General features: G+C 58.6%; 4 protein-coding genes and 1 long non-coding RNA gene across 19 annotated transcripts; 1 reads left to right on the forward strand and 4 right to left on the reverse strand.

Annotated features, from left to right (window-relative positions):
- ELMO3 (engulfment and cell motility 3) lies at positions 1-5027 on the reverse strand. Its single transcript, XM_036441516.2, has 20 exons — positions 4756-5027; positions 4580-4620; positions 4416-4488; positions 4200-4250; positions 3815-3984; positions 3635-3734; positions 2896-3047; positions 2736-2814; positions 2547-2597; positions 2338-2460; positions 2115-2249; positions 1907-2008; positions 1697-1805; positions 1451-1587; positions 1190-1353; positions 971-1083; positions 778-882; positions 594-676; positions 421-507; positions 1-332 (listed from the first exon to the last, which is right to left on the reverse strand). The coding sequence occupies exons 1-20, from the start codon at positions 4831-4833 to the stop codon at positions 120-122; spliced, it is 2166 nt and encodes a 721-aa protein (XP_036297409.1). The 5' UTR covers positions 4834-5027; the 3' UTR covers positions 1-119.
- A 194-nt stretch (positions 5028-5221) lies between these two features.
- E2F4 (E2F transcription factor 4) lies at positions 5222-13064 on the reverse strand. 3 transcript variants are annotated; one of them, XM_036441519.1, is made up of 10 exons: positions 12872-13064; positions 12333-12442; positions 12033-12194; positions 11677-11720; positions 10895-10956; positions 10381-10687; positions 9496-9708; positions 6495-6542; positions 6252-6296; positions 5222-6146 (listed from the first exon to the last, which is right to left on the reverse strand). In XM_036441519.1, the coding sequence occupies exons 1-10, from the start codon at positions 13004-13006 to the stop codon at positions 6031-6033; spliced, it is 1242 nt and encodes a 413-aa protein (XP_036297412.1). In that variant the 5' UTR covers positions 13007-13064; the 3' UTR covers positions 5222-6030. The 3 variants fall into 3 exon arrangements, with proteins under 3 accessions (XP_036297412.1, XP_036297411.1, XP_036297413.1); XM_036441518.2 differs by having other exon boundaries at positions 5222-6163; positions 12872-13062; XM_036441520.2 differs by lacking the exon at positions 6252-6296 and having other exon boundaries at positions 12872-13062.
- Positions 6549-8165, reverse strand: LOC123652494. The gene is made up of 2 exons (XM_045582808.1): positions 6776-8165; positions 6549-6732 (listed from the first exon to the last, which is right to left on the reverse strand). The coding sequence occupies exon 1, from the start codon at positions 8107-8109 to the stop codon at positions 6823-6825; it is 1287 nt and encodes a 428-aa protein (XP_045438764.1). The 5' UTR covers positions 8110-8165; the 3' UTR covers positions 6549-6732; positions 6776-6822.
- A 1887-nt stretch (positions 13065-14951) lies between the features above and the next one.
- LOC123652497 lies at positions 14952-21314 on the reverse strand. The gene is made up of 3 exons (XR_006741874.1): positions 21021-21314; positions 15679-15681; positions 14952-14990 (listed from the first exon to the last, which is right to left on the reverse strand). It is a non-coding gene; the product is annotated as an uncharacterized LOC123652497 (long non-coding RNA).
- On the forward strand, positions 15786-22460 carry EXOC3L1 (exocyst complex component 3 like 1). Of its 13 annotated transcripts, none has more exons than XM_045582803.1 (13): positions 15786-16392; positions 16571-16746; positions 16826-17045; positions 17621-18233; positions 18313-18430; positions 18562-18687; positions 18790-18890; positions 19081-19191; positions 21311-21440; positions 21536-21658; positions 21746-21901; positions 21997-22121; positions 22226-22460. In XM_045582803.1, the coding sequence occupies exons 1-13, from the start codon at positions 16347-16349 to the stop codon at positions 22410-22412; spliced, it is 2232 nt and encodes a 743-aa protein (XP_045438759.1). In that variant the 5' UTR covers positions 15786-16346; the 3' UTR covers positions 22413-22460. The 13 variants fall into 13 exon arrangements, with proteins under 13 accessions (XP_045438759.1, XP_045438761.1, XP_045438760.1 ...); XM_045582805.1 differs by having other exon boundaries at positions 15787-16392; positions 16586-16746; XM_045582804.1 differs by having other exon boundaries at positions 15787-16020; positions 16114-16392; positions 21536-21901.
- Positions 22461-23108: the final 648 nt, after the last annotated feature.

A 23108-nucleotide genomic window follows, 5' to 3' on the forward strand; every position in this document is an offset into this window, starting at 1 on the left:
CAGGAGCCAAGCAGACTTTATTCCTGCTGTAGCTCCTGCAGATCAGGGCGTCTGCACTGCTGCACATTTCACCCTTCACAGCCACCACGGTGGCAGCTGTTGTGGCCCTCGCCACCCTATCAAGGTTCCGTGATGCTGCAGTCATAGCAGAAGTTGAAGTTGGTGGGGGGCGGGGGGATCGGGGGTGGCTGCTCAGGGATGGGCACGTTCTCCAGCTCCAACAAGCGCAGCTTGGTCTCCATGGTCAGCAGCTGCTCCAAGTCCAGCCGTGTCTGCTCACTGCCCATGGGACCGCCCAGCAGGGTGCTCAGCCCATCCGTCCACAGGTAGAACTGGGGGCGAGGACGGCTCCATGAGGACCTGCCAGTCTCTTCCCCCTGCCCGCCTGCCCGATGCAGCTCAGCCTGCCCTCACACTCACCTCCTTTTTGGAGGGGGCGATGAAGTTGAGGTACGCCTCCTCCTCCCCGTGGTCATAGCTGACTGAGAAAGCTAGCTCATAGAGGTCCTGGGGAGGAAGGGGACCACGAGCACTGAGCAGGGGCAGGGCAGGGCAGGGCGAGTGGGAAGGAGCCCAGACTCCCCTGCCCTCACCTTGTTCTGCTTCACTGAGCCTTTCTCCCGGACGTGGGGGCAGTCCTTGCCGGTCAGTAGTGCCCTGAGGTCAGCCACTGGGACTGCGGGAAGAAGACTGGGCTGACCACCGGGGCCCCAGGCACCCTGGGGCATGGGGCGGTCTCGGGGAGCAGGTGTCCTGTCCCCATCCTGCACTCCTTACGCTGTTCTGGGAGGCTCTCGGCGGCAGGTGGGTTGGCACCGTCCTCCACGTCCCCGTACTGCAGCATTTTGTGATTGGGGGACAGGCAGCAGAACCACAGCTTGTCTGTGGGCAGCAAGGGAAAGAGGGAAGGAGTGAGCAGAGGGGCCCTAAGCCAGGCCAGACCCTCTCTGCCCGCTGCCCACTCAACAACCCTGGCGTCTCCGGCTGCTGATCTTGCGGAAGAGTGTGCCCTCGCAGAGACGGAGCAGACGCTGCTGGCGAATCAGGCCCATGAGCTCTGGCTTCAGCTTCTCCCGAAGCTCCCTGGGTTGGGGGAGGGGGTTTGCTGACCGAAACTGACCGGGGACGAGGCCCCTGGGGTCCCAGGGAAAGTGGGGGCTAGGACTGGGACCCATTCCCACCAACTCACAGTATGGGAGGGGCCAGTGTGCCCTCCTGATGCAGCCGCTCAGTCTGGCGCAGTCGCAGCACCTCCGCGTACGTGAGTGCGTTCACCTTGGTCCGGAAGAGCTCCAGGGAGCTGGGCTTCAGGGCCAGCGTGCGGGCCAGCTGCTCCCGGACCACTTGCATGACCTGGGGCCACCCAGGCTCAGTTCAGGGTCTGAGCTCTGGACCCCTACCCTGCATAGCCCTCTGCCCTGGCCCCGGGCTCCAGCTCCCGCCCACCCACCTTGTCAAAGTCCTCCTGTGTGGCCCGCATCTCCTTCCAGGTCTTATTCAGAAGCTGAATGCTCACACAGAAGAGCTCATGGAAGCTCTGGTCCTGGCTGAAGAACATGGGCGAAAAGTCCTGGGCCGTTTCGGAGCCTGGAGCAGGGGGGCAGGAGGGGCTCAGGGAGGAAGTATGTGAAGCCCCTGGCCCTCTCTGCCCTTCCGTCCCCCGTTCCCGGACACACTGACGCCCAACCCCACTCACAGGGCTCCCCGACACGGAGCAGCTCACACAGCAGCACAGTCAGCTGGATGCTGCTCCGGGCAAAGGGGCACTCGTGCTTGTCCTCACGACTACTGTTCTCCAACACAAACTGGGGTGGTGGGAGCAGACAAAGGGGCAGGGAGTCACAGCTAAGCCCACGGGGACCCATCAGAGGCAGGCATCCCGCTCTGCCCACACCCCAACACTGACCCGGCTGTAGGCACTGGGAGCGTGCTTGGAGAAGTAGAGCATGTTGTCCAGGGCCAGCAGGCCGGGGGGCACGCGCTCCAGGTCCTGTGCGGGGTTGCTGTTCTGGGGGAAGAGGACGGGTGACTGAGGACATAAACCGGTTTGTCCTCCGGAACAACGGCAGCCCTGGGTTGGGGCAGGGGCGGGGAGCTGCGTCAGGGTCACTCACGGTGAAGCCCAGTTTGCGGAACTCCCGGGCACAGAGGGAACGGCGCCGGTCAGCACTCAGGCCCCCGGCACTGGGGGACTCCCCTTCCAGCTCGAAGGCCGCCTGGCGCAGGGCCTGCAGCTGCTCCCGCTGCTCCTGAGGGTCGTTATTTGGGGGCGGTCACGATCACAGGTTCAAGGCACCCTCCGGCTGCCCCCAGCCTCTGTATCAGAAAGGCACCCACCTGGCTGTAGGGGTCCAGCGGTGTCCGCATGCGCTGCTCCAGCAACCCCAGGGCGAGGGACTGCAGCACGTACAGGTGGTGAGCCATCTCGTCGCCCAGGGGTGCTGCACTGTGGATGATGCTCTGGAGGACAGCGGGTCCATGGGTGTGGGCGTGGGCTCCCGGGGGGAGGGGGCGTGGGTGGGCCTGCCTGGCCCAGGGCTCCCTACCTTATAGATGAACTGGCGAAGGTTTCTCTGCCACAGGTAGTCCAGCATGTGCTAAGTGGGCAGGAAGGGGGCTTAGGTGACGTAACCTCACCGTCAGCACCCACCCTAGGCCCAAGGTGGAGCACAGCGCTCACCAGCTCCTGCCCCTCATCCATCCACCAGATGGACATCCACCAGATGGACACCCACCTTACGTTCAGCAGGGCTGGCCCCCTGCAGCAAGGCTGTCAGCAGTGCCATGGCTTTGGTTTGCAGCTGCTGATTCATCCTGGGACAAAAAGAGGGCACCATCGGCCATCCAGGATCGGGCCCCACGCCCTTCACCGGTGCCCCACCCCCGGACACTTACACCTGTATGTGTACCAGCAGCCTGTCCAGTGGCACCTCATTCTTGACCAGCTGACCCAGGGTAGGGCTGCTCAAGGTCACGCTCTCCAGCAGCCTGAGGGCCAGGGGCTGCACAGATGCGTCCATCAGGTTCATGTTCACATAGCGTATCACCTGTAAGAGGGGTAGGGGTTGTCAGCATGCATGGCCAGATCCTAACACCACCCCACTGCCCCTACCTGTTATCCCTAGAAAAGCCCATCCACCTTCTTTTAATATATAATATATATATATATATATATATATATATATATATATATATATATATTTCATTGACTTTTCATAGAGAGGAAGGGAGAGGGATAGAGAGCTAGAAACATCGACCAGCTGCCTCGTGCACACCCCCTACTAGGGATGTGCCTGAAACCAATGTACATGCCCTTGACCGGAATCGAACCTGGGACCCTTCAGTCCGCAGACCGACACTCTATCCTCTGAGCCAAACCAGTTTGCAGCCCACCCACCTTCTTTCTTTCTTTCTTTCTTTTTTTTTAAATATATATTTTATTGATTTTTTACAGAGAGGAAAAGAGAGGGATAGAGAGTTAGAAACATCATCAATCAGCTGCCTCTTGCACACCCCCTATTGGGGATGTGCCCGCAACCAAGGTACATGCCCTTGACGGGAATCGAACCCAGGACCTTTCAGTCCACAGGCTGATGCTCTATCCACTGAACCAAACCGGTTTCGGCTCACCCACCTTCTTAACAAAGGGGACACTGAGTGTCTCCCAGGACACCACGCCGTGCTCCATGAGCTCCAAGAAGACCTGCAGTGCGAGGGCCAGCTCCTCTCCTAGGCTGGGGAATATCTGGGGCTGAGCAGGGCCCGTCAGGACCCCAGCCCCCATGTCCACCACCCACCACAGCCCGATGCTCACTCATCCCCTTCCTCAATGATGGTGCCGAGCTTCTGAAGCCCCTCGCGGCTGATGACCTCCTGGGCAAAGGTCATGTCTGGAGCCAGCAGGACGAGATGCTGCAGCGCTTCCCGGCGCCCTTCACGACTCCCATTCCGCAGCACACCCAACAGCTGCTCAGCCTGGAGGTCCTGGCAGGGATAGGGGCGGAAGGGAAGGTGAGGAGGCTGGGTGGAGGTAAGAAGTGGGAACTGGAGGTGCGGAGACCGGGGTGTCCACTAGGTGGAGCACTGCAGGGATGTGAGTGGGGCCTCCGGACCTGGGGCAGGGAGAGGCACAGGGGAACAGAAGGAGGCACAACAGCCAGCGGGGCAGGGAATGAGGGCGGGACCAGGAGGGGCATTACTGGGGCGGTGCTGAGGCACAGGATGCTGCCGTTCTTGATCTCTGAGCGGTTCTGGAGAAGACAAAGGAGAGAAGAAGGACTCTCAGGATTGGTTAATTGGGGTTGTCAATGAGGGAGGATTTGGAACTCAATGAAAGATCCCTGAGGATGAGGGGTCTGAGGAATCGGGGTCAGGAATCGGGAGTTAGAAGGGGCTAAAGGGGAGAAGGGACTCACATTCTCTGTGATGTATCTCTTGTGCCCATCAGCAAACTGCAGGGCATAGCGTTCAGAGTGAGCCAGACTCCACCTGTGGGCGGACGAGGCTTAGTGAGGCAGGAAAGGGGCGCCCCCTCCCGGCAACCTTCCCCCACCCCCTGGCCGGCCAGGCCCGCACTCACGCGTCGCACACCTCCTTCAGCACAGCGGCCAGGGGCTTTGCCTGCAAGAGAAGATGTCACTCACGGGCCAGGAGTGAGGGAGAACCTGGGGAAGGGATAGGCGGGGCTGCTTCGAGGGGAAGAGGGCAACCCAGAGGTGGGCAGTGGGGCGACGTTGGCCGGACCGCCCGGGTGACCTGGTCCAGCTGGATGAGCTGCGGGATGGCGTCACGCTTCTGAACGGCGATCTTCACCACGTCCCGAGGGGGCGCCATGGCCCAGCCGGGGCGGGACACCTGTACCTTCCACCTTGCAACCTCAGGCCAAGGGCGCACTGGGTCTGGGCCCCCGGGGACGAGGGCGCTCCTCTGTCCCGCGGCCTGAAGCCCGTGGCCCACACTCTCGGCCCGGGCCGGCGCCGGCTTTCCCGAGGGAGCGAGGCTAGTTCCGGGTTGGAGTCCGGGGGTGGGAGGCCGGCGCCTGCCCCGCCCCGCCCCGCAGAGGCGGCCCCGCCCCGCCCCAAGGTGCGGCAGGTGGAGCAGGGCGGGAGGGCGGGCAGCTGCTCCGCCACACCTCCCCTCCAGCAAGGTGACCCACCCAGTCCCACCACCAATCCAGCGGTCCAAGGGAGAGGCCCCCCCAAAAAAATAAACAGACCAGAGATAGCCTTAGGCACGATCTTTATTCACTTGGACACTGTACAAATATTACAATTTCCTTTTGTTGCAAAAAAGTATAAAAATAATCTTTATATAGGAATCCATTCGTTACTGCAAATCTTTCTAAATCTCTGCAAATGGCTCTAATGAGGGTAAATGAATAAACAGGAGGGGCTATAGGGAGGAGGGAGGTTGGGTCAATCCTCAGGGACTCACCTGCCCAGATTCCTAGCTAGAGACCTCTGTTCCTATGAGCACCCTCCCCCTTCCCCCAACATCACCTACAGGTGGTCAGGGCTAAGGGCCAGGCAGAAGGGAGGCAGGAGAGGTCCAGGAGGAGCTCTAGGGTCAAGGGGTGGAGAGAAATGGAGGCAAGGAGTGGTGCTGGCAAGTGCCCAGCCCCACCTCAGCTTTCCTCCTGGGAGGGGGAAGAGCTGGCAGGAACAGGGCAAGGGGGGGGGTAGACAAGCTGCCCTACGGAGTGAATGCTTCCTCACTCTGTGACACTGGGTGGCAGTAGTCTGGGCTCAGGGCGGGCACAGGAAGGACACAGGTGGGGGGAGGCTCCAGAAAAGGAGAAGCAAATATTTTGGCTCCACCGAGGAGGGAGCTGAGCCCCTCTGCTCCCCCAGCACAATGCCGGTGTCGGTGCAGGAGTGGGAGCTGTGGCCAGAACTGTGCAGTGAGGGGAGGCTGGGGAAGCCGGAGTCTGTGGCTCTCAAGCTGTGTGTACGGCTGAGATGTAGGGGATCCCCAAGCAGCCCTCAGGTTAGACAGTCTGTGTCCCAGCCACACAGGGCGTGTCCCCGTCAGTCAGAGGTTGAGAACAGGCACATCAAAGAGGTCACAGACACCTTCACTCTCATCCAGGTTGTAGATGTAATCGTGGTCTCCGGGGGGCGGAGAAAGGCGGAGAAGGGGGGCAAACACTGCAGAGAGCACCAGGCTGAGGCCTGAGGCCAAGGCCAAGGCCCCACCCAACAGCCACCCAACCCCCTGTTCAAACCCACCCCCCACCTTCCTGGGCCACCCACCTTCTGAGGACATCAGCTCCTCCAGTAGATCCGAGCTCATGCACTCTGGGGAAGAAGGGAGGCCTCACTCACATTCTGGCTCCTGCCTCTCCACCCACCCAAGCCCAGGAAGGGGACCTCCCTCTGCCCGCATCAGGAACTTTCACACTATGCCCAGGTACCAATCAACCATGGGTCCTCAGAAGCTGCAAGACCCAGTAAGCTGTGCCCCGTTCCCAGCCCCAAGGAGGAACACAGCCCTACCTCGTGTGGGATCAAAAATTTCTGACAGCTCTTTGGGGAGTTCCAGAACTGAAAGACAAGAAAGCCATGCTCAAGGGCACAGAGGTCCAGCCTGGTCCCACTTTAGCCCCCAACTTACTCAGATCCTATACCATCCACCCAGGGGTTCCACAAAGCTGTGAAGGGAAGGCCCTGCCTTAAGCCAGGCTGGCATTATCTGTTGGTCTCCCTTGTTGACACAAATTCATCAGTGCGGAGTCTCAGCCGTACACACAGCTTGAGAGCCACAGACTCCGGCTTCCCCAGCCTCCCCAAAGGCTCACTGCAGGAGACTGGTGCTCCCTGTAACTCAGAAGTGCTGCAGAAGGGACCACTCCCTTTCTGGGTCCAGTGTGCATACGCTGACTGATGCAGGACACCCTGACTGATGCAGAACACCCTGACTGATGCAGGACACCCTGTCTGACGGAGGATACCCTGTCTGACGGAGGACACCCTGTCTGACGGAGGACACCCTGTCTGACGGAGGATACCCTGACTGATGCAGGATACCCTGTCTGATGGAGGACACCCTGTCTGATGGAGGACACCCTGTCTGAGGGAGGATAACCTGTCTGAGGGAGGACACCCTGTCTGATGGAGGACACCCTGTCTGATGGACGATACCCTGACTGACGGAGGACACCCTGACTAATGCAGGATACCCTGTCTGAATGAGGACACCCTGTCTGATGGAGGACACCCTGTCTGAATGAGGACACCCTGTCTGATGGAGGATACCCTGTCTGATGGAGGACACCCTGTCTGAATGAGGACACCCTGTCTGATGGAGGACACCCTGTCTGATGGAGGACACCCTGTCTGAATGAGGACACCCTGTCTGATGGAGGACACCCTGTCTGATGGAGGACACCCTGTCTGATGGAGGACACCCTGTCTGAATGAGGACACCCTGTCTGACGGAGGATACCCTGTCTGATGGAGGACACCCTGTCTGATGCAGGATACCCTGTCTGATGGAGGACACCCTGTCTGAGGGAGGATAACCTGTCTGACGGAGGACACCCTGTCTGATGGAGGACACCCTGTCTGACGGAGGACACCCTGTCTGACGGAGGACACCCTGTCTGACGGAGGACACCCTGTCTGATGGAGGACACCCTGTCTGATGGAGGACACCCTGTCTGATGGAGGACACCCTGTCTGAGGGAGGATAACCTGTCTGAGGGAGGACACCCTGTCTGATGGAGGACACCCTGTCTGATGGAGGACACCCTGTCTGATGCAGGATACCCTGTCTGATGGAGGACACCCTGTCTGAGGGAGGATAACCTGTCTGACGGAGGACACCCTGTCTGATGGAGGACACCCTGTCTGACGGAGGACACCCTGTCTGACGGAGGACACCCTGTCTGATGGAGGACACCCTGTCTGACGGAGGACACCCTGTCTGATGGAGGACACCCTGTCTGATGGAGGACACCCTGTCTGATGGAGGACACCCTGTCTGAGGGAGGATAACCTGTCTGAGGGAGGACACCCTGATGCAGGATACCCTGTGTAATGGAAGATACCCTGTCTGATGCAGGACTTCTGTCTGGTGCAGGATATCCTGCCTGAAGAATGCCCTGTCCATCCTTGCCCTTACTGAGCACCTCCTTGGTGCCAGGCTCAGACACCACACCTGAGCAGGGTTACCTGGCAGAGGAGGCAGACACTTCAACAGAGGCTGGTGCTACAGGGTGACAACCCTGTTACAAGTCTCACCGGGAGGACTCACATGTAAAGCAGAGGAAAATGAAGCTGGGAGGGGTGCCGTGGCTGGCTGATCACCAGGATGTCCCAAGCTATGTTTGGGAGCTCTGGTTTTACCCAGCAGGCCTTAGGAAGCCATTAAAGGTGCTTTTGTAAACAGAGGAATGCCACAGGCTGTGTTTCAGACACTCTCGTCAGTTGAGGTAGAGGATGCTGAAGGATTTGGGAGAGGTGGCTGGCAGTGACCCTGAGTGTTGGGGATATAAGAGATATCTGGAATAGAACTCACTTAGGTGATGTGAGGTGATGAATAGAAGCTGGAACTGAAAAAGCAAGTTTCAGTTGAGAACACATGGAAATGAAGTGTCCATTGGAAGGCACGTGGACACAAGGATGGAGTTCAGGCAGAAGATCTAGGCCAGACGGAGGTGGGCTCCTCTGGCCCTCCGCAGGTGTGGATGGGATAGAGACCCAGGAAGTGTCAATGGTTAAGGAACCCCAGAGAGGCCAGAAGGGGAGCTGGGGAGAGGAGCCAAGAGCTGGACTGATTAAAGACAGAGGAAGAAGAAAGCATCAATATGAAGCAAGAGGAGCAGAGCACATCAGCCTCGAAACCCACTGGAGCTGGCAGTCAGGGGTGGGTACCCAGAGCTTGGGTGTGAGGCGGGTGCACAGATCCTGACTGCTGCAGCCCGAAGGGTGACTGGGAGACCAACATATGAAGTGGAGTGAAGATGACTTTTTCGGAGTCCGGACAGAGAGGAGACAGGGAAGGTGAGAGAGGGATACGCAGAGGGCAACGTGTCATTTAGTGGGAGCGGCGCTTGTGGGCTGAGGAGAATGAGTCCTGGAAAAAGCAAACACTCAAGGCACAGGATGGAGATGGAGCTCCAGGGAGACAGAATCGCCTCTCTGGGGAAGGTGCTGCCGGCCTCGGGAGCCGAGGGCCACACCACAGCCCCTTCCCCAAGACAGTGCTTCCGCCTTCTTGAGACCTAAGTCCAAGGGTAGCAGGCAGGGCTTGAGAGAGGGCCAGGGAGTCCGGTGTCAGACCAATAAGGGGGACAAAGGGGCACCAGAGGGAGGCCAAGACCCTTTCTCTCAATGGCAGAGCTCTGGTCTAGGAAGGGTTGACAGCAAGGACTGGCCCTCACGCTGGCCAGCTCTGGCTGAGGAGATAGAACTGGGTTTCTAGCCCAAATTCTGTTTCTGACCCAAAACTGGCTGAGGCTGGATTCTCCTTGCTCCCAATGGGACAAGAACTCACCACCTGTGGGATCCACTTTGATGGGCTCAAAGGAGGTAGAAGGGTTGGGTCCAGATGAACTGCTGCTGCTGCTGCTACTGCTGCTGCTGCTGCTACTGCTGCTGTCCAGCAGGGCAGAGGACTGCAGTGGCCGGGTGTCCAGTGCTGCCGGGCCCAGCGAGAGTGAGCTGAGCTCACCACTGTCCTTGCTATCAGATCCGGGGCCGCCACTCACTGCAACCACATGGCCCAAACCCAGTCACTTGGGGCAGGAAGTGGAATATTGAAAGCAGCTGTGCTAGAACTCATGACCAGGATGACTACAGCCCTGGTTCCCAGGCCAAGGAGAGTTAGGTTCTGCCAGTCGCCCCCAAAAAGGTCATCTGGAAATGAGGCACTGCAGGACACAGGGGCATGGGGCCTGAGACAGGCTGCCAAGGCAAGCCAAGCAGGTGGATCTGGGGAAGACTGCCATCATTAATGTCCCTTCACACAGCCAGAGATTCCATTAAAAAAGGCTCTCATTGTCCCACCAGTGTGGCTCAGTGGTTAAGGGCCAACCAATGAACCAGGAGGTCACAGTTCAATTCCCAGTCAGGGCACATATCTGAGTCGTGGGCTCAATCCCCAGGAGGGGGCAGGCAGGAGACAGCTGATCCATGATTCTCATCATCTTTGTTTCTCTCTCTCTCCCCCTCTCTCTTCCGCTCTCTGAAATCAACAAAAACGAATTTTTTAAAAATAGAAAAAGGCCCCCTTGTTGCAGCAAGGGGAGGCCAGCCGAGGGCCAGGAAAAGACAAGCTCCACAAGGTCCCTTCCAGCTCTGAGCACAGCATCCCACAACAGAGGTATTGCCCCTTGGGCCCCCGAGATCACCCCGTCACCAGATGACCATCATGCCTCACCTATGATCTCAGCGGCTGGACTGGCCATCCCTTGGGCTTCGATGCCAGCAGGGACACAGATGGTGGTGGTGGTGCTGGTCACCTGGGGACTGCCTGGGTGGGAGGCCTCCTGGGGCAGGGCCACAGCAGGTTTGGGCAGAGGTGGAGGAGTGGAGAGCGCAGATGGGCTCTGGAGCAGATCTTCAGGGGGTGGCACAGGCACTGCCACAGGCGGCGAGCTCCATGCCTCCTTGTTCACCAGCAGCACCTCGATGGGACCACTCACACTCTTCAGATGAATCTGGTACTTCTTCTGCCCATTGAGGCCCTAGAGGTGTGAGGCAGGTGGAATTGGAAGCAGACTTGGCCCCTGCCTGACCCTGAGCCACAGTGTCCTCCCTCACCCCAGGCTGTCCATCCTCCTAGATAACCCGAAACCTCAGGCCTCCCCCTACCCGCCCCACCCGAGACTTATCGGGCTCCACAGCCAGCACCCGCCCTCAGCCAACCCCGCCTGCCTGGGCTGAGCACCCACCTCTGGGATGGGCACCTCCAAGCTGGTGCCAGAAGGAGCCCGGATGGCTAGAAGAGTGTCTCCTAGAATAACAAACGGAGGAGTGTCAGGGCCCAGGGGTTCAATCTGAGCTGGGAATGGGGGTTCCTATCCCTTGGAGCAGGAAGATCATGGTCTCTGAGGGGCTAGACACCCAATCCCCACAGAGGCTGGGACAGAGAACTAAAGCTTTTCTCCTTTTAAGACCCCAGGGGTGACTAGCCAGAAAATCTGAACTCAAACATGCGGAACAAAAAATTGCTGGCCATGAGTATCTCAATCCCCAACTGAGGGCTGCTGCCCAGGTATAGGCATTCTGGCCAAGGCCAACATCCCTCCCCCAGGACCAGTCTGGGGGAAGAAAGGCAGAGAAGGAACAGTTCCCGTATCCACAATGCAACTGAACTAACTACAGGGTGGAAGTGGGCACCATGGCCCTCTGCATACAAGCATACACGCACGAGCACACACACGCTTTCTCCTTACGTTCGCTCATCACACCTGAGAAGCCAAACCCAAGGCACCATGTCGATGGGGACTGTCCTAGAGACCCAGCCCAGAATTCCTGTGTCCTCTCAGTACGGCTGGCCTCCACAGGGCCCCAGTGATCCTCTAACCCAGGACTTATGCTGCCTGATTCCTCTTTGGGAAGGCCCAGAACTCTCTTTAGATACTGAACCCACTGCTCAGGGCTGTGGCTCAGCCCGGCCCCAACCCCTTCTTCCCCCCTCCCCCCCAGCCCTCCCAATTCAGGCTCTGCTCACCAGCAAAGCATCTGCAGATGTCCTCGTGAGTCACGTAGGCCAAGGTGTGGGGGTTAAGGAGAACGACTGCTGCCCTGCCTATGGTGACAGATGGCAGACCACAGAGAAGACCAGCTCTTCAGCAGAAGTCTAACATGCAAGCCCTCGTGGAGAAAGTCCTGGGGCCTGGGGTCCAGAAGGGAGGGATCACAGACCCAGATTGGTGGGAGAGAGGGAAGCAGGAGGCTGGGACCTGGCCAGGAGCTGCAGGACCATCCTCCCAAGAGGGATAGAGCCAGGACATCACGATGCAAACCCAGCTGGACTGAGAGGGCCCCTCACCCACACCCCAGGAGCAGGGTCTGCCAGGAGGATATCAGCTGTTCTGCACGTCCTCGGTGACGTTCCGGATGCTCTGCTGCACCCACACCTTGTGCTGGTCCAGTTCTTGCTCTCGCTGCTGCAGCTCTTCGATCTCTGCCTTCAGCTCGATCAGCTTGTCCGCAATCTCCCGGGTGTTACAGCCAGGCCCCACGCCCCTGAGCCCAGGGAGTGGGGCTGAGGAGGACCGCCAGGAGCTCTGGGTCCCACGGACCCTGCTCTCTCCTGCACCCTCCACCGCCCACCAACACTTCCGGATAGGAGATCCCACAGCCCTCCCGGGGGCCTCCACTCACTTCCACTGGATGCTATTCTTGGATTTTTTCTCGATCAGCCCAATACCTTCCAGCACGTTGGTGATGTCGTAGATCCGCCGCTTCTGGCGCACGGCTAGGGTGTCAGCTGCCTGGCAGAGAGAACAGAGGGGAGGATGCTCAGCCCCACTCCCAGGTGTATCCTCAGCTACCTCGAGACTTGGTTTGGAGGTGACTGGAAAGGGGGTGGACAGTCCCAACCCTCCTCCCAGGCATTACAGCAGCTCAGGACCGCAGGGCAGAAAGAGGCCTGGCACAAACGGAACTGGCGTTCTGATGCTCTTTTCCCCGGACAGGGAGGGCCACGAGGACCAGCACCTGCAGCCCGGAGGCTGGCACAGGGCTGACACCCAATGGCCTCGGCCGAATGAATTAAACAGGCCCCGACCTCCCACTCGCGAGAAAGCACACGCAGGGCAGCTGGCTCCCTGAGGGCTCCGCTGGGTCGCCCTTCGGGGTCCCTGCTACCTGCCCAGGCCTATTCCAACATCCCCTCCGTCGCCCCTCAGGCCGGACCGCACCAGCTTGAGGTCAAGCACGCCGTCCTTGGCCTCCTGCAGAAGCGACACGAACTTGGTGGTGAGAAGCCCCAAGCTCTTCTCGTGCCGGCTTGGGGTGCCCGGGGGCGGCGGCGCCTGTGGCCCGGCCTCCGCCATCGCGCCCGCCCGCCGCCTCCCCTCAGCCAGGCCAGGCCAGGCCGGCGCCGCCGCCACTTCCGCTTCCGCTCCTCACCGCCCAGCCGCCGGCGCCAGCGTCGCAGCTTCCGCTTCCGTTCCGCTCTCTCCTAGGGAGCGTAGAGCAATTCCTCTCCGCGGGCACGGCCGCAAAAACTCTGGGGCCGTCGGCAAATTTTCAACCGCCGAAAAGGACGAAAAGTACGGGTGTAGGAAGTCGGTGGCAGCCCGGGCAGTAGAGAAGGGGGAGCCACCAGAACCTTCCGGGTGGCCATCCCGTCTCAGGAGAGGAGGGACCGCAATGCCAGATGAACCCAATGTGTTTTCCCAATTCCTGCTCCTATAAGCTGCTCCACTGTCTCTTGGGGTCACCAATTCCTGCTCCTATAAGCTACTGCACTGTCTTAGGAGTATTATCGTACCTCACTTCCTGCCAAACAATAAGCACTAACTACATCTAGCTTGTCCTCTTGTCTCCAGCCCCACTCCCCTGATCCCAGCCTCAGAGGCAATAGAATTATAGCCACTTTTCAGCCAATGCAAACATGTTCACATGTTTAGTCAATGAGTAAATATATGTAAAGCACTTAGAACAGTTCCCAGCATGTAGGAAGGCTTTTGTGTTTGCTGATATCATCTTGCTATTTTTTTTAACGTTTTTTGTTATTATTTTTACCCAGTCAAATTCTCCAGGAAGCAGACTTTGAATCAGGGATCTTGCCTGCAGGAAGTTTATCCAAACTTGTAAGAAAAGCAGAAATGGACAGAAAAGGAATTAAACTGCAATGCAGTTATAATAAAGACCCCGGCCCATCCTATTAGGAGTTCTGAAACTGGGTGGCCCTTCCAAGACATTCCATATCCAGACAGGGGTACGGGTTCTAGGCCTCTGTACCCCAACACTGGCCATGAGATTCAGCTGTGAGACCTCAGCAGCATACACTCCAAGCAGCAAGGGGAACAATTGTCTTTGTCCTGAAAGGTGGATTTGGGTGATTCCCTAGTGCCCACTACATTATTAGTATCTCATAGTCCCTCCTGTGGCCCCTTTAACTCTCAAGATAAACAATTCTCAGAGCCCTTGAACCTCTACTGCCATCACCCACCATACATATTCTTTTTATTTACTTATTTTCTTTCTCTTTTATAATATGCACTAGAAGCCTGGTGCACGAAATTCTTGCACATGGGCGGGGGGGAGGCGGGGGGGTGTCCCTCAGCCCAGCCTGCACCCTCTCCAATCTGGGACCCCTCGAGGGATGTTAAACTGCCAGTTTAGACCTGATCCCATTGGGGTCTAAATGGGCAGTTGGACATCCCTCTCACAATCCAGGACTGCTGGCTCCCAACTGCTCACCTGCCTGCCTTCCTGATTGCCCCTAACCACTTCTGCCTGCCAGCCTGATCACCCCCAACCACTCCCATGCCAGCCTGATTGATGCCTAACCGCTCCCCTGTTTGCCCCCAACTTCCCTCCTCTGCTGGCCTGATCACCCCTAACTGCCTTCCCCTGCAGGGTTGATCACCTCCAACTGCCCTTCCTTGCAGACCTGGTCCCTCTCAGCTGCCCTCCCTTGCAGACCTCGTGCCTCCCAACTGCCCTCCCCTGCTGACCATCCTGTGGTCACATAGGGGCAGGATCTTTGACCACATGGGGGCAGCCATCTTGTGTGCTGGAGTGATGATCAATCTGACTATTATCCTTTTATTAGATAGGATTTTATTTATTTTTAATTTTTGCTATTTTTATTTTTTTTATATATATTTTATTGATTTTTTACAGAGAGGGAAAGAGGGATAGAGAGCTAGAAACATCGATGAGAAAGAATCATCAATCAGCTGCCTCCTGCACACCCCCTACCAGGGATGTGCCTGCAACCAAGGTACACGCCCCTGACTGGAATCGAACCCGGGACCTTTCAGTCTACAGGCTGACGCTCTATCCGCTGAGCCAAACCGGTTTCAGCTAGACAGGATTTTATTGATTTTTTTACAGAGCGGAAGGGAGAGGAATAGAGAGTTAAAAACATCGATGACAAGAGAAACATGGATCAGCTGCCTCCTGCACACGCCCTACTGGAGATGTGCCCACAACCAACTTACATGCCCTTGACCGGAATCGAACCCAGGACCCTTCAGTCCACAGGCCAATACTCTATTCACTGAGCCAAACCAGTCACGGCCACTGGTTTTTTTTGTTGTTGTTGTTTTAAATATATATATTTTATTGATTTTTTTTACAGAGAGGAAGGGAGAGGGATAGAGTTAGAAATATCCACGAGAGAGAAACATCGATTAGCTGCCTCCTGCACACCCACAACTGGGGATGTGCCCACAACCGAGGTACATGCCTTTGACCGGAATCAAATCTGGGACCCTTCAGTCCGCAGGCCGACGCTCTATCCACTGAGCCAAACCAGCCAGGGCTCACATTCTTCACAACAGCCTGTGATCTCTCACTTCTCTGCAGAAGTTACACACCCTCCTCCGAAGGGCCTGCATAGTCAGCATAGTTTTCATACTGTGATGTTGTCTGTGTCCATATTTGCACACATCACTCTCTACCCCAAATTGGGGCCATCTAGTTCATGTCCATTCTGAGCACTAAGAGGTCCTGGGTAGACTGGTCAAGACTTAATAATCACAGGGAGTACCGCCTCCTTCCCCCCCAGGAAGTGGGCCCAGCCCTCCCCACCCCATTCCACAGCACAGATGCTCTTTCCTGTTGGGAATAAAATGCCAGAGACTCAGCTTCCTTCCTTTCTGCTTGTGGTCTTGGGGAGAGAGGAGGCGGGCTTCTGGACAGGGAGGTGGGCCTGAGGCTTCCTTGGGAAGGGGAATTCTGCTGCACGCTGGGACCCAGAGCCTCCTAGGCCCTGTGAGCCAGTGGAGGGAGTGTCCAGCTCTGTCCAGCTCTGTCCAGCTGGGGGAGAGGGCCATCCTCAAGGCCAACACTGTTTGCGGAGGAGGCAGAACTGGCCGCCTGGTCAAGCCTGGTGAGTTCCATACCAAACCGTCCTCTGCAACTCGGGACAGGAGTGGGGTCCAGCGGAGGCCTGTGCCCACCTGGCCTCACTTGGCATCTGAAGGGGCAACGCTGAGAAACCCGGCAGAGGAGGCTTCCCAGGTGCCTCCCAATCTCACCCTGCCCCCCTCTCGTTTCCTGAGGAGCCTGAGCAGGAACCTAATCTCCTCAACCCCCCTCCTCCTTCTGAGAGAGGCCTCCCCAGAGCCTGCAGCTCAAAGCTCACCCGCTCTGCCTGCTCTAACCCAGACCCTCGCCCGGACTCCTCCCTCAGCTCTGGCTCCTCCAGGGCCTAAAATGGACCCCACAGCCAAGGACGAAATGCAGCCTTCCCTTCCTCCTGGTATGAGCCCTTCTGGGTGGGGAGGGGGAGGGAATGCGGCAGGAAAGATGGGAGTGGTGGGTTTGGCTGGGGTTCTGTGGGTCAGTGAGAGGAGTAGACTGCCCTGGGCTTTCAGGCTGAGGAGCCGGAAGCGGAGCAGGGTCGGCAGCTGCTTCCTTCAGCTGACATGGCTACCCAGGCTCTTCCTGCCCAGGGTCAGAGTGGCCGGAGCAGGAGAGGGCGGAGCAGCTGGCCCGGGGCGCAGCACTCAAGTGGGCCTCCGGCATCTTCTACCGGCCAGAGCAGCTGGCCAGGCTGGGCCAGTACCGCAGCCGGGAGGTGCAGCGCACCTGCTCCCTGGAAGCACGCATTAAGGTGGGCATCAGGCAAGGGGCAGGAGGGCTGGAGGTGGTGGCCAGCTGGCCGGGCCCCACCGTCTCCCTCCCTTCCGCAGTCAGTGGTGCAGTCCTACCTGGAGGGTGTGAAGACTGGGGTGTGGCAACTGGCACAGGCCCTCGAGGCCGTGCAAGGAGCCCGGGAGGCCCTGGGCCAGGCCCGTGGGCTGCTCCGGGGCATGGCCAACGCTGCACAGACCCTAGAACCCTTGCGGGAGCAGGTGGTCCAACACAAGCAGCTGCAGGCCCTGTCTCAGCTGCTGCCCCGGCTGCGAGCAGGTGAGTGTGCAAGGGCCCTGGGCTTCAGCCCCCAACTCTCAGTCAACACACTCATGGGGTACCAGAGGGAGGTTACAGGGAGGGACAGACCACGGGCCTCCCAGAGAGTAACTCAGGCTTCAGATGGCACATAAAGCGGGGTGCAGGTGAGCTCATCCGGTTTCTGAGCGGGGCATGTCTGAGTCAGCACTGATGCCCAGGCAAGTGGCTCTGGCCACCCTGGTTGTTTAATTGAAATATTCCCTCACAGGGCGGATGAATAGCCACTAGACCGTCCTGCAGTTCCTCCCTGCCTTCCCTCCCTGACTTCCGTATGTTCCACCAGCTCAAGGGTTTACACCTGGTCCAACAGGCCTTAGGCCCTTCCGTGGCCCTTTCAGGTCGGCCAGTACTCTACTACACCGGTTATATTTTATTTTCTAATAAGATTAAGTTTATTCAATGAAAGTCTACTCTACTGATTACTAAATACTTTATCCACCACCCCGGCCGCAGGGCCTCAGCATCTGATCCTGTACCCACTGCACAGGTGGGAAGGCTGAGACCCAAGGCTGTCTCCTCTGCTCCCTCCTTAGTGCCGGCTGCGGTGGTCCACACACAGACCCTGATCGACGCCCATCGGCTCTTGGAGGCATATGTGGGCCTCAGGGAGCTGGAGCAGCTGCAAGAGGAGACGTGGGCCTCTCTGGGCGGCCTGGAGTTGCCCGTCTTTGAGGGGCTGGGCCCTCTGGCGGAGGCACTGGGCCAGGCTGTGGAGGCAGCTGTCGGGGCGGCAGGGCAGCTGGCCCGGGAGGACCCGGCCCTGTTGGTGGCCGCTGTGCGTGTGGCGGAGGTGGAGGCCGGCAGGACCACCCCCCTGGAGCAGGCCCCGCGGGACTGGCGACAGCGCTGTCTGCGAGCGCTGGAGGAGGGCCTCCAGCGGGTGCACTTCGGGACGCCTCTGCTGCCTGGACCAGGGGCCCTCGCGGGGTGGCTGGAGGCTCTGCGGGTGGCTCTCCCAGCCGAACTGGCCACAGCGGAGGCACTGATAGCTCCCTGCTGCCCACCGCACTACAAGGTGGTGCAGCTGTGGGCCCACACCCTGCACAGCAGCCTGCGGCGCTGCCTGCAGCAGCTCCTGGAAGGGCCCGAGCTGGGGGCTGCCGACGCCTTCACCCTGCTGCACTGGGCGCTGCACGTGTACCTGGGGTCAGTGCCCGCGGGGCAACGGGGAGCGGGTGGATCCGATGCTGGGGGCTCAGGGTGACCCTGGGCCACTCGTCCCCAGGCCGGAAATGATGGGGAGCCTGGAACTGGGGCCGGAGGCTGATGTGTCTCAGCTGGAACCTCTCCTGACGCTGGAGAACATCGAGCAGCTAGAGGCAACATTTGTATCCAAAGTCCGGGTGAGTCGCTGGGGCCCGGGTCCAGAGAAGCACTGCCACCAGCTGCCTGTTGGTAGGGTCACGTGGCTGCCTGTCTCTGGCAGGATCAGTGCATTCTGCTGCATTCTGCAACCCCTTGTCCCTTGCGCTAGGCAAACGTGGTGCAGTGGCTGCGGAAGGCACTGGATGGGGAAGTGGCTGAATGGGGCCGGGAGCGGGAGCCTGACACAGATCCATCTGGCTTCTACCACTCACCAATGCCAGCCATCGTGCTGCAGGTGGGTGGGAAGTGGCAGCAAGCCAGGTGGACAGCCCTCATAAAGGACGGGGAGGAGGGCAGCACTAGGACGCTGCTGATGGCTGCCCATCCCTGCCTATAGATCCTGGAAGAAAACATTCGAGTAACCATCCTGGTCAGTCAGTCACTGCAGCGGCGGGTGCACGGCATGGCCCTGTCAGAACTGGGGGTGTTCCTGAGAAGGTCTGTACTGACCCACCCCCAAACCCTGGCCCTGCTCCAGGGGCAGCCCCGGGCGGGGGGTGGGGGGCTCTGAGTGAATAAGGCTCACCAGAGGGTTGGGTATCTTGAAGGTGGGGGCCAGAGCACTTGGGACAGAAATGGTTGGGGTACCAGTGGCAGCAGGTACAGGTGCCGCCTCTGTCCTTTGCAGCTTTAATGATGCTCTGATCCGATTCTCCCGAGACCACCTCAGAGGGGAAGCAGTGGTCCCTCATTACGTGTCCTACCTCCTGGCTGCCCTCAACCACCAATCGGCACTCAGGTACCATAAGGCCCCCACGGAACCCCACCTCCACTAACTGCTGAGTACCTGCTAAGTACGGACCCAGCCTTCACTAGTCTATTAGGAACTTTGGAGTCACATAGCCCCACGGTTCCAATCCTAGTTCTACTAATTAGCTGTGTGACCTTGGGCTAATTATGTAATCTCTCTTTTCTTATTAGTATTAAATGAGTTACTAGAGGCCCTGTGCACGAACTTGTGCACAGGTGGGGTCCCTCAGCCTGGCTGGTGATCAGGGGCCAGCTGGCCAGGGGGGAGGGACCATGGGAGGTTGGCCGGCCACCCCAATGGGGACCAGTTGGGGCAGGTCAGGGGGAAGGACTGTGGGAATTTGGCCAGCTGCAGGAGGTTGCCAATGGGAGCACACTGATCACCAGGGGGGAACTCCTACATTCAGCACCTGCCCCCCAGTGGTCAATGCGCATCATAGCTACCAGCAGATCATCTGGTCATAAAGATGGCTTAGGATTTTATATATAGACTATAAAAACCTCATGAGCCGAGGTTTGCCCCTCTGTTGACTAATGAGTTTGCTGACCACTGACCTAGTCTCTCAATTCTAATAATTACAGGCTGTTGTTGTTCCTTGTGATTAAGCCCCTATCCCAGTGGTCGGCAAACTTATTGGTCACCAGAGCAGCAAATCGCGGCTCATGAGCCCCATGTGGCTTGAGAGCTGCAGTTTGCACACCACTGAACTAGAGGCCCAGTGCACAAAATTTGTACAAGGGTGGGATTCTTAGGCCTTGCCAGCGACCAGGGCCGATCAGGTTCCCTGCCTCCCTGCCTCCCCACTTCCTGCTTCCCTCACCACCTGTGCACCACCACCATGCAGTTCCCTGCCTCCCTGCTTCTTCCTTTCCTTACTGCCTGCGTCTGCTGCCACCCACCCTCAGTTCCCCGGTTCCCCTGGGCCTGGCTGGAGGGAGGGCCTACCACCACCGCAGCAGGTGGGTGGTGGGCCTATCGGGGCCTGTGGCCAGGAGGAGGGACCAGGAGGTTGGCTGGGAGGCCCCATCAGCAATCCCGGCCCGTGGGCTGGGGGCAGCTCCTGTGTTGAGTGTCTGCCCCCTGGTGGTTAGTGTGCATCATAGCGACCAGTTGGCCCATTGTAACACTTAGACTTTTACTACTATATATATATAGATAACAAGACATTCTGAGGATCACATTTAATGTAAAGTACCTACCATAGTGCCTAGAACATAGCCTCATGTATTCATTAATTCATATATACTCACCAAGGTCTACTCTGTGTCTGGGGATCAAAACAGAAAAGTATTTCCTTCCCCTTGGGTCTTGTATTATTTGGGACTAGAGGGCTGGTGCATGAATTCATGCACAGGTAGGGGGCCCTTCAGGGTAGCCTGTGGAAATCGGGCCCCAGTTCATGCCCCCAGCCTCGCAGCCCCACCTGGCACCCTGCCTTGGTCTGACACTGCCCAGTCACTTGCTCCATCATCCTGTCTACGGGGCAATCAGCAGGGCAATTGGCGGGGCAATCGGGCCCCCCTGCATCCACCATGGCTTGTTGCTGCCCGCTCACCTGCTCCACCATCCTGCTGAGGTCCTGCTCTCATTGGGGCCCACTGGGGTTGGCAGTGCCTCCACTGCCATCGCTGCCAGCATCACATGGCCGATGCCTGCCATGTTCCAAGCAGCCCCCTGGTGGTCAGCGCATGTCATAGCGAGCAGTCGAACTCCTGGTCTCCCGGTTGAACTGGTCAAATGACCCCCTGAGGGGACAATCTGCATATTAGGCTTTTACTACATAGGATGGGGACAGAGAGGTCAGACAAACAAGTTACTACTACCTCTTGACTGTGATGAACTCTCTCCCCTTACCAATGAGAAAACAGAAACAGAAAGACATGGCTTGCTCAAGGTCTCACTGGGAATTAGACACAGGTCCCACTGGGTTGTGTCTTTTCTAGCTTGCTGAGCCCACCCTAGATCTTCAGAAGTGCGAGGGAACCGCCCTTCTTGCCCTGTCCCGCCGCACACACTCCCGCCACTAGGTGGCGCCCAAGCAGCCAGACCCTAGAGGGCTGTGAGGGCCTTGGCCTTGGTGCTGAAGCCCTACTTTTGGTTGGTCCAGCTCCTCCGTGTCCGTCTTGCAGCCCGAAGGGGTGGTCTCAGGGGCCTTGGCTCCGGTGGAGGCAGCGCTGGACGAGTTGCAGAAGAGGATCTGCCGGCTGGTGCTGGAGGCGCTGTTGCTGGAGCTCCAGGTGAGGGACTTCAGGTGGGGATCAGGGCAGGAGGAGATCAGGGGTAGGTGTGGGAGACTCCGCGGGGAAATGTCGGGTCTGGATCGTCCTTCCAGCCCCTGTTCGAGACTCTGCCCTCGCGCCCTTGGCTGTCGAGCCCGGAGCTGCTGAGCAATGTGTGCGAGCGGACAGCGCACTTCTGCCGGAACTTCTGGCGTGTTCGGAACCCCACATTCCAGGTGTGTTGGGGAAAGGCTGGCTGGCGAGGGTGGGACGCCGATGGGAAAGGGGTCCTGGGCCCACCTGATAGCCCTCCCCCCACGCAGGTGCTCCTGGCTGAGGCAGAGCGCACGGTGGTGCTGCTGTACCTGGGCGCGCTGATGCAGGGCCGCCTGGTGTGCCGCGGGCCGGACGAGCGGAACCAGGCAGCCGAGCGCATGCAGCAGGATGCCACCCAGCTCCGGGATCTCTTCCTCGATCTGGTAAGCGCTTGTGGGGCGAGCAGGTGGGTGTGAATCTCCGTGGCTGGGTGGGAGCCAAGAGCGGGTTCAAGACCTCGCCCCAACTTGGTGTCCAGGGCCTGGAAGAGAACGTTCACTGCGCGCCGGTGCTGCTCACCCTGCGAAAGCTGCTGAACCTCCGCGACCCCACGATGCTGGGCCTCGAGGTGGCCAGCCTTCGGCAGCAATTTCCCGACGTAAGGTACGCAGATGGGGGCGGAAAGGGAGAAGAGACCTGGGAGGAATAATGGGGGGGGGCGCTGATGCATCCCTGTGGTTTCCTCTTTCTCCCCCCACCCCCCCCAGCGAGGAACATATCTCCGCCCTCTTGGACCTGCGCGGGGACGTGTCCCGGGAGCAGCGCCTGGCCGCACTCAGCTCCCTGCAGGACGGCCCGCAGCCCTCGCCCCGCGCGGGTCGCCGCGCCCTCTTCAGCCTCGTGCCGGCGCCCACGCCTTCCCCGTCCTGCCTCTTCTCGGGGTCCTGTGCCTGACTCTCTCCACTGCGAGCAGAATAAAGCTGGGTGCCCGCTCCCCGCACCCCCCGTCCGCCTGAATTGTGTGTGTTGGGGGAAGAGGGGATGAAATTAAAGTGTCCGAACCGGGACCGGTTTGGCTCAGTGGATAGAGCGTCGGCCTGCGGACTGAAAGGTCCCAGGTTTGATTCCGGTCAAGGGCATGTACCTTGGTTGCGGGCACATCCCCAGTAGGGGGTGTGCAAGAGGCAGCTGATGGATCTCTCTCATTGATGTTTCTAACTCTCTTTCTCTCCCTTCCTCTCTGCAAAAAAATCAATTATATGTATATATATATATATATATATATATATATGTGTGTGTGTGTGTGTGTGTGTGTGTGTGTAAAGAAAAGAACAAACAGCCAGTAAGGTAGGAGGTTTGGGGAGCCATGTGGGGAATGTGTGTCCAAAATGAAGTGATTAACTGTGTCAAGTGCTGCTGATCAATATGAAAATTATTCAGTTTCTATAGGGTTTGGGTGGAAAGCCAGGACAGGGACACGCCTAAGGCACCCCATCGGTCCCGGCATCACCTCCCAAGGACCCGGGCTTCCGTGAGCGGGCTGCCTCCGCATGTCTCCCCAGCCTGACTGGGGTACCATCTGAATTCAGCCTTGAAACCCGCCTGGCATGCTCGGAGCCGGCGGGCTCAGGACCCGCCCCGCCTGGGGAC

Source organism: Pipistrellus kuhlii, unplaced genomic scaffold (genome assembly GCF_014108245.1).
Source record: "Pipistrellus kuhlii isolate mPipKuh1 unplaced genomic scaffold, mPipKuh1.p scaffold_m20_p_17, whole genome shotgun sequence".
In the NCBI taxonomy this organism is placed as follows: domain Eukaryota; kingdom Metazoa; phylum Chordata; class Mammalia; order Chiroptera; family Vespertilionidae; genus Pipistrellus; species Pipistrellus kuhlii.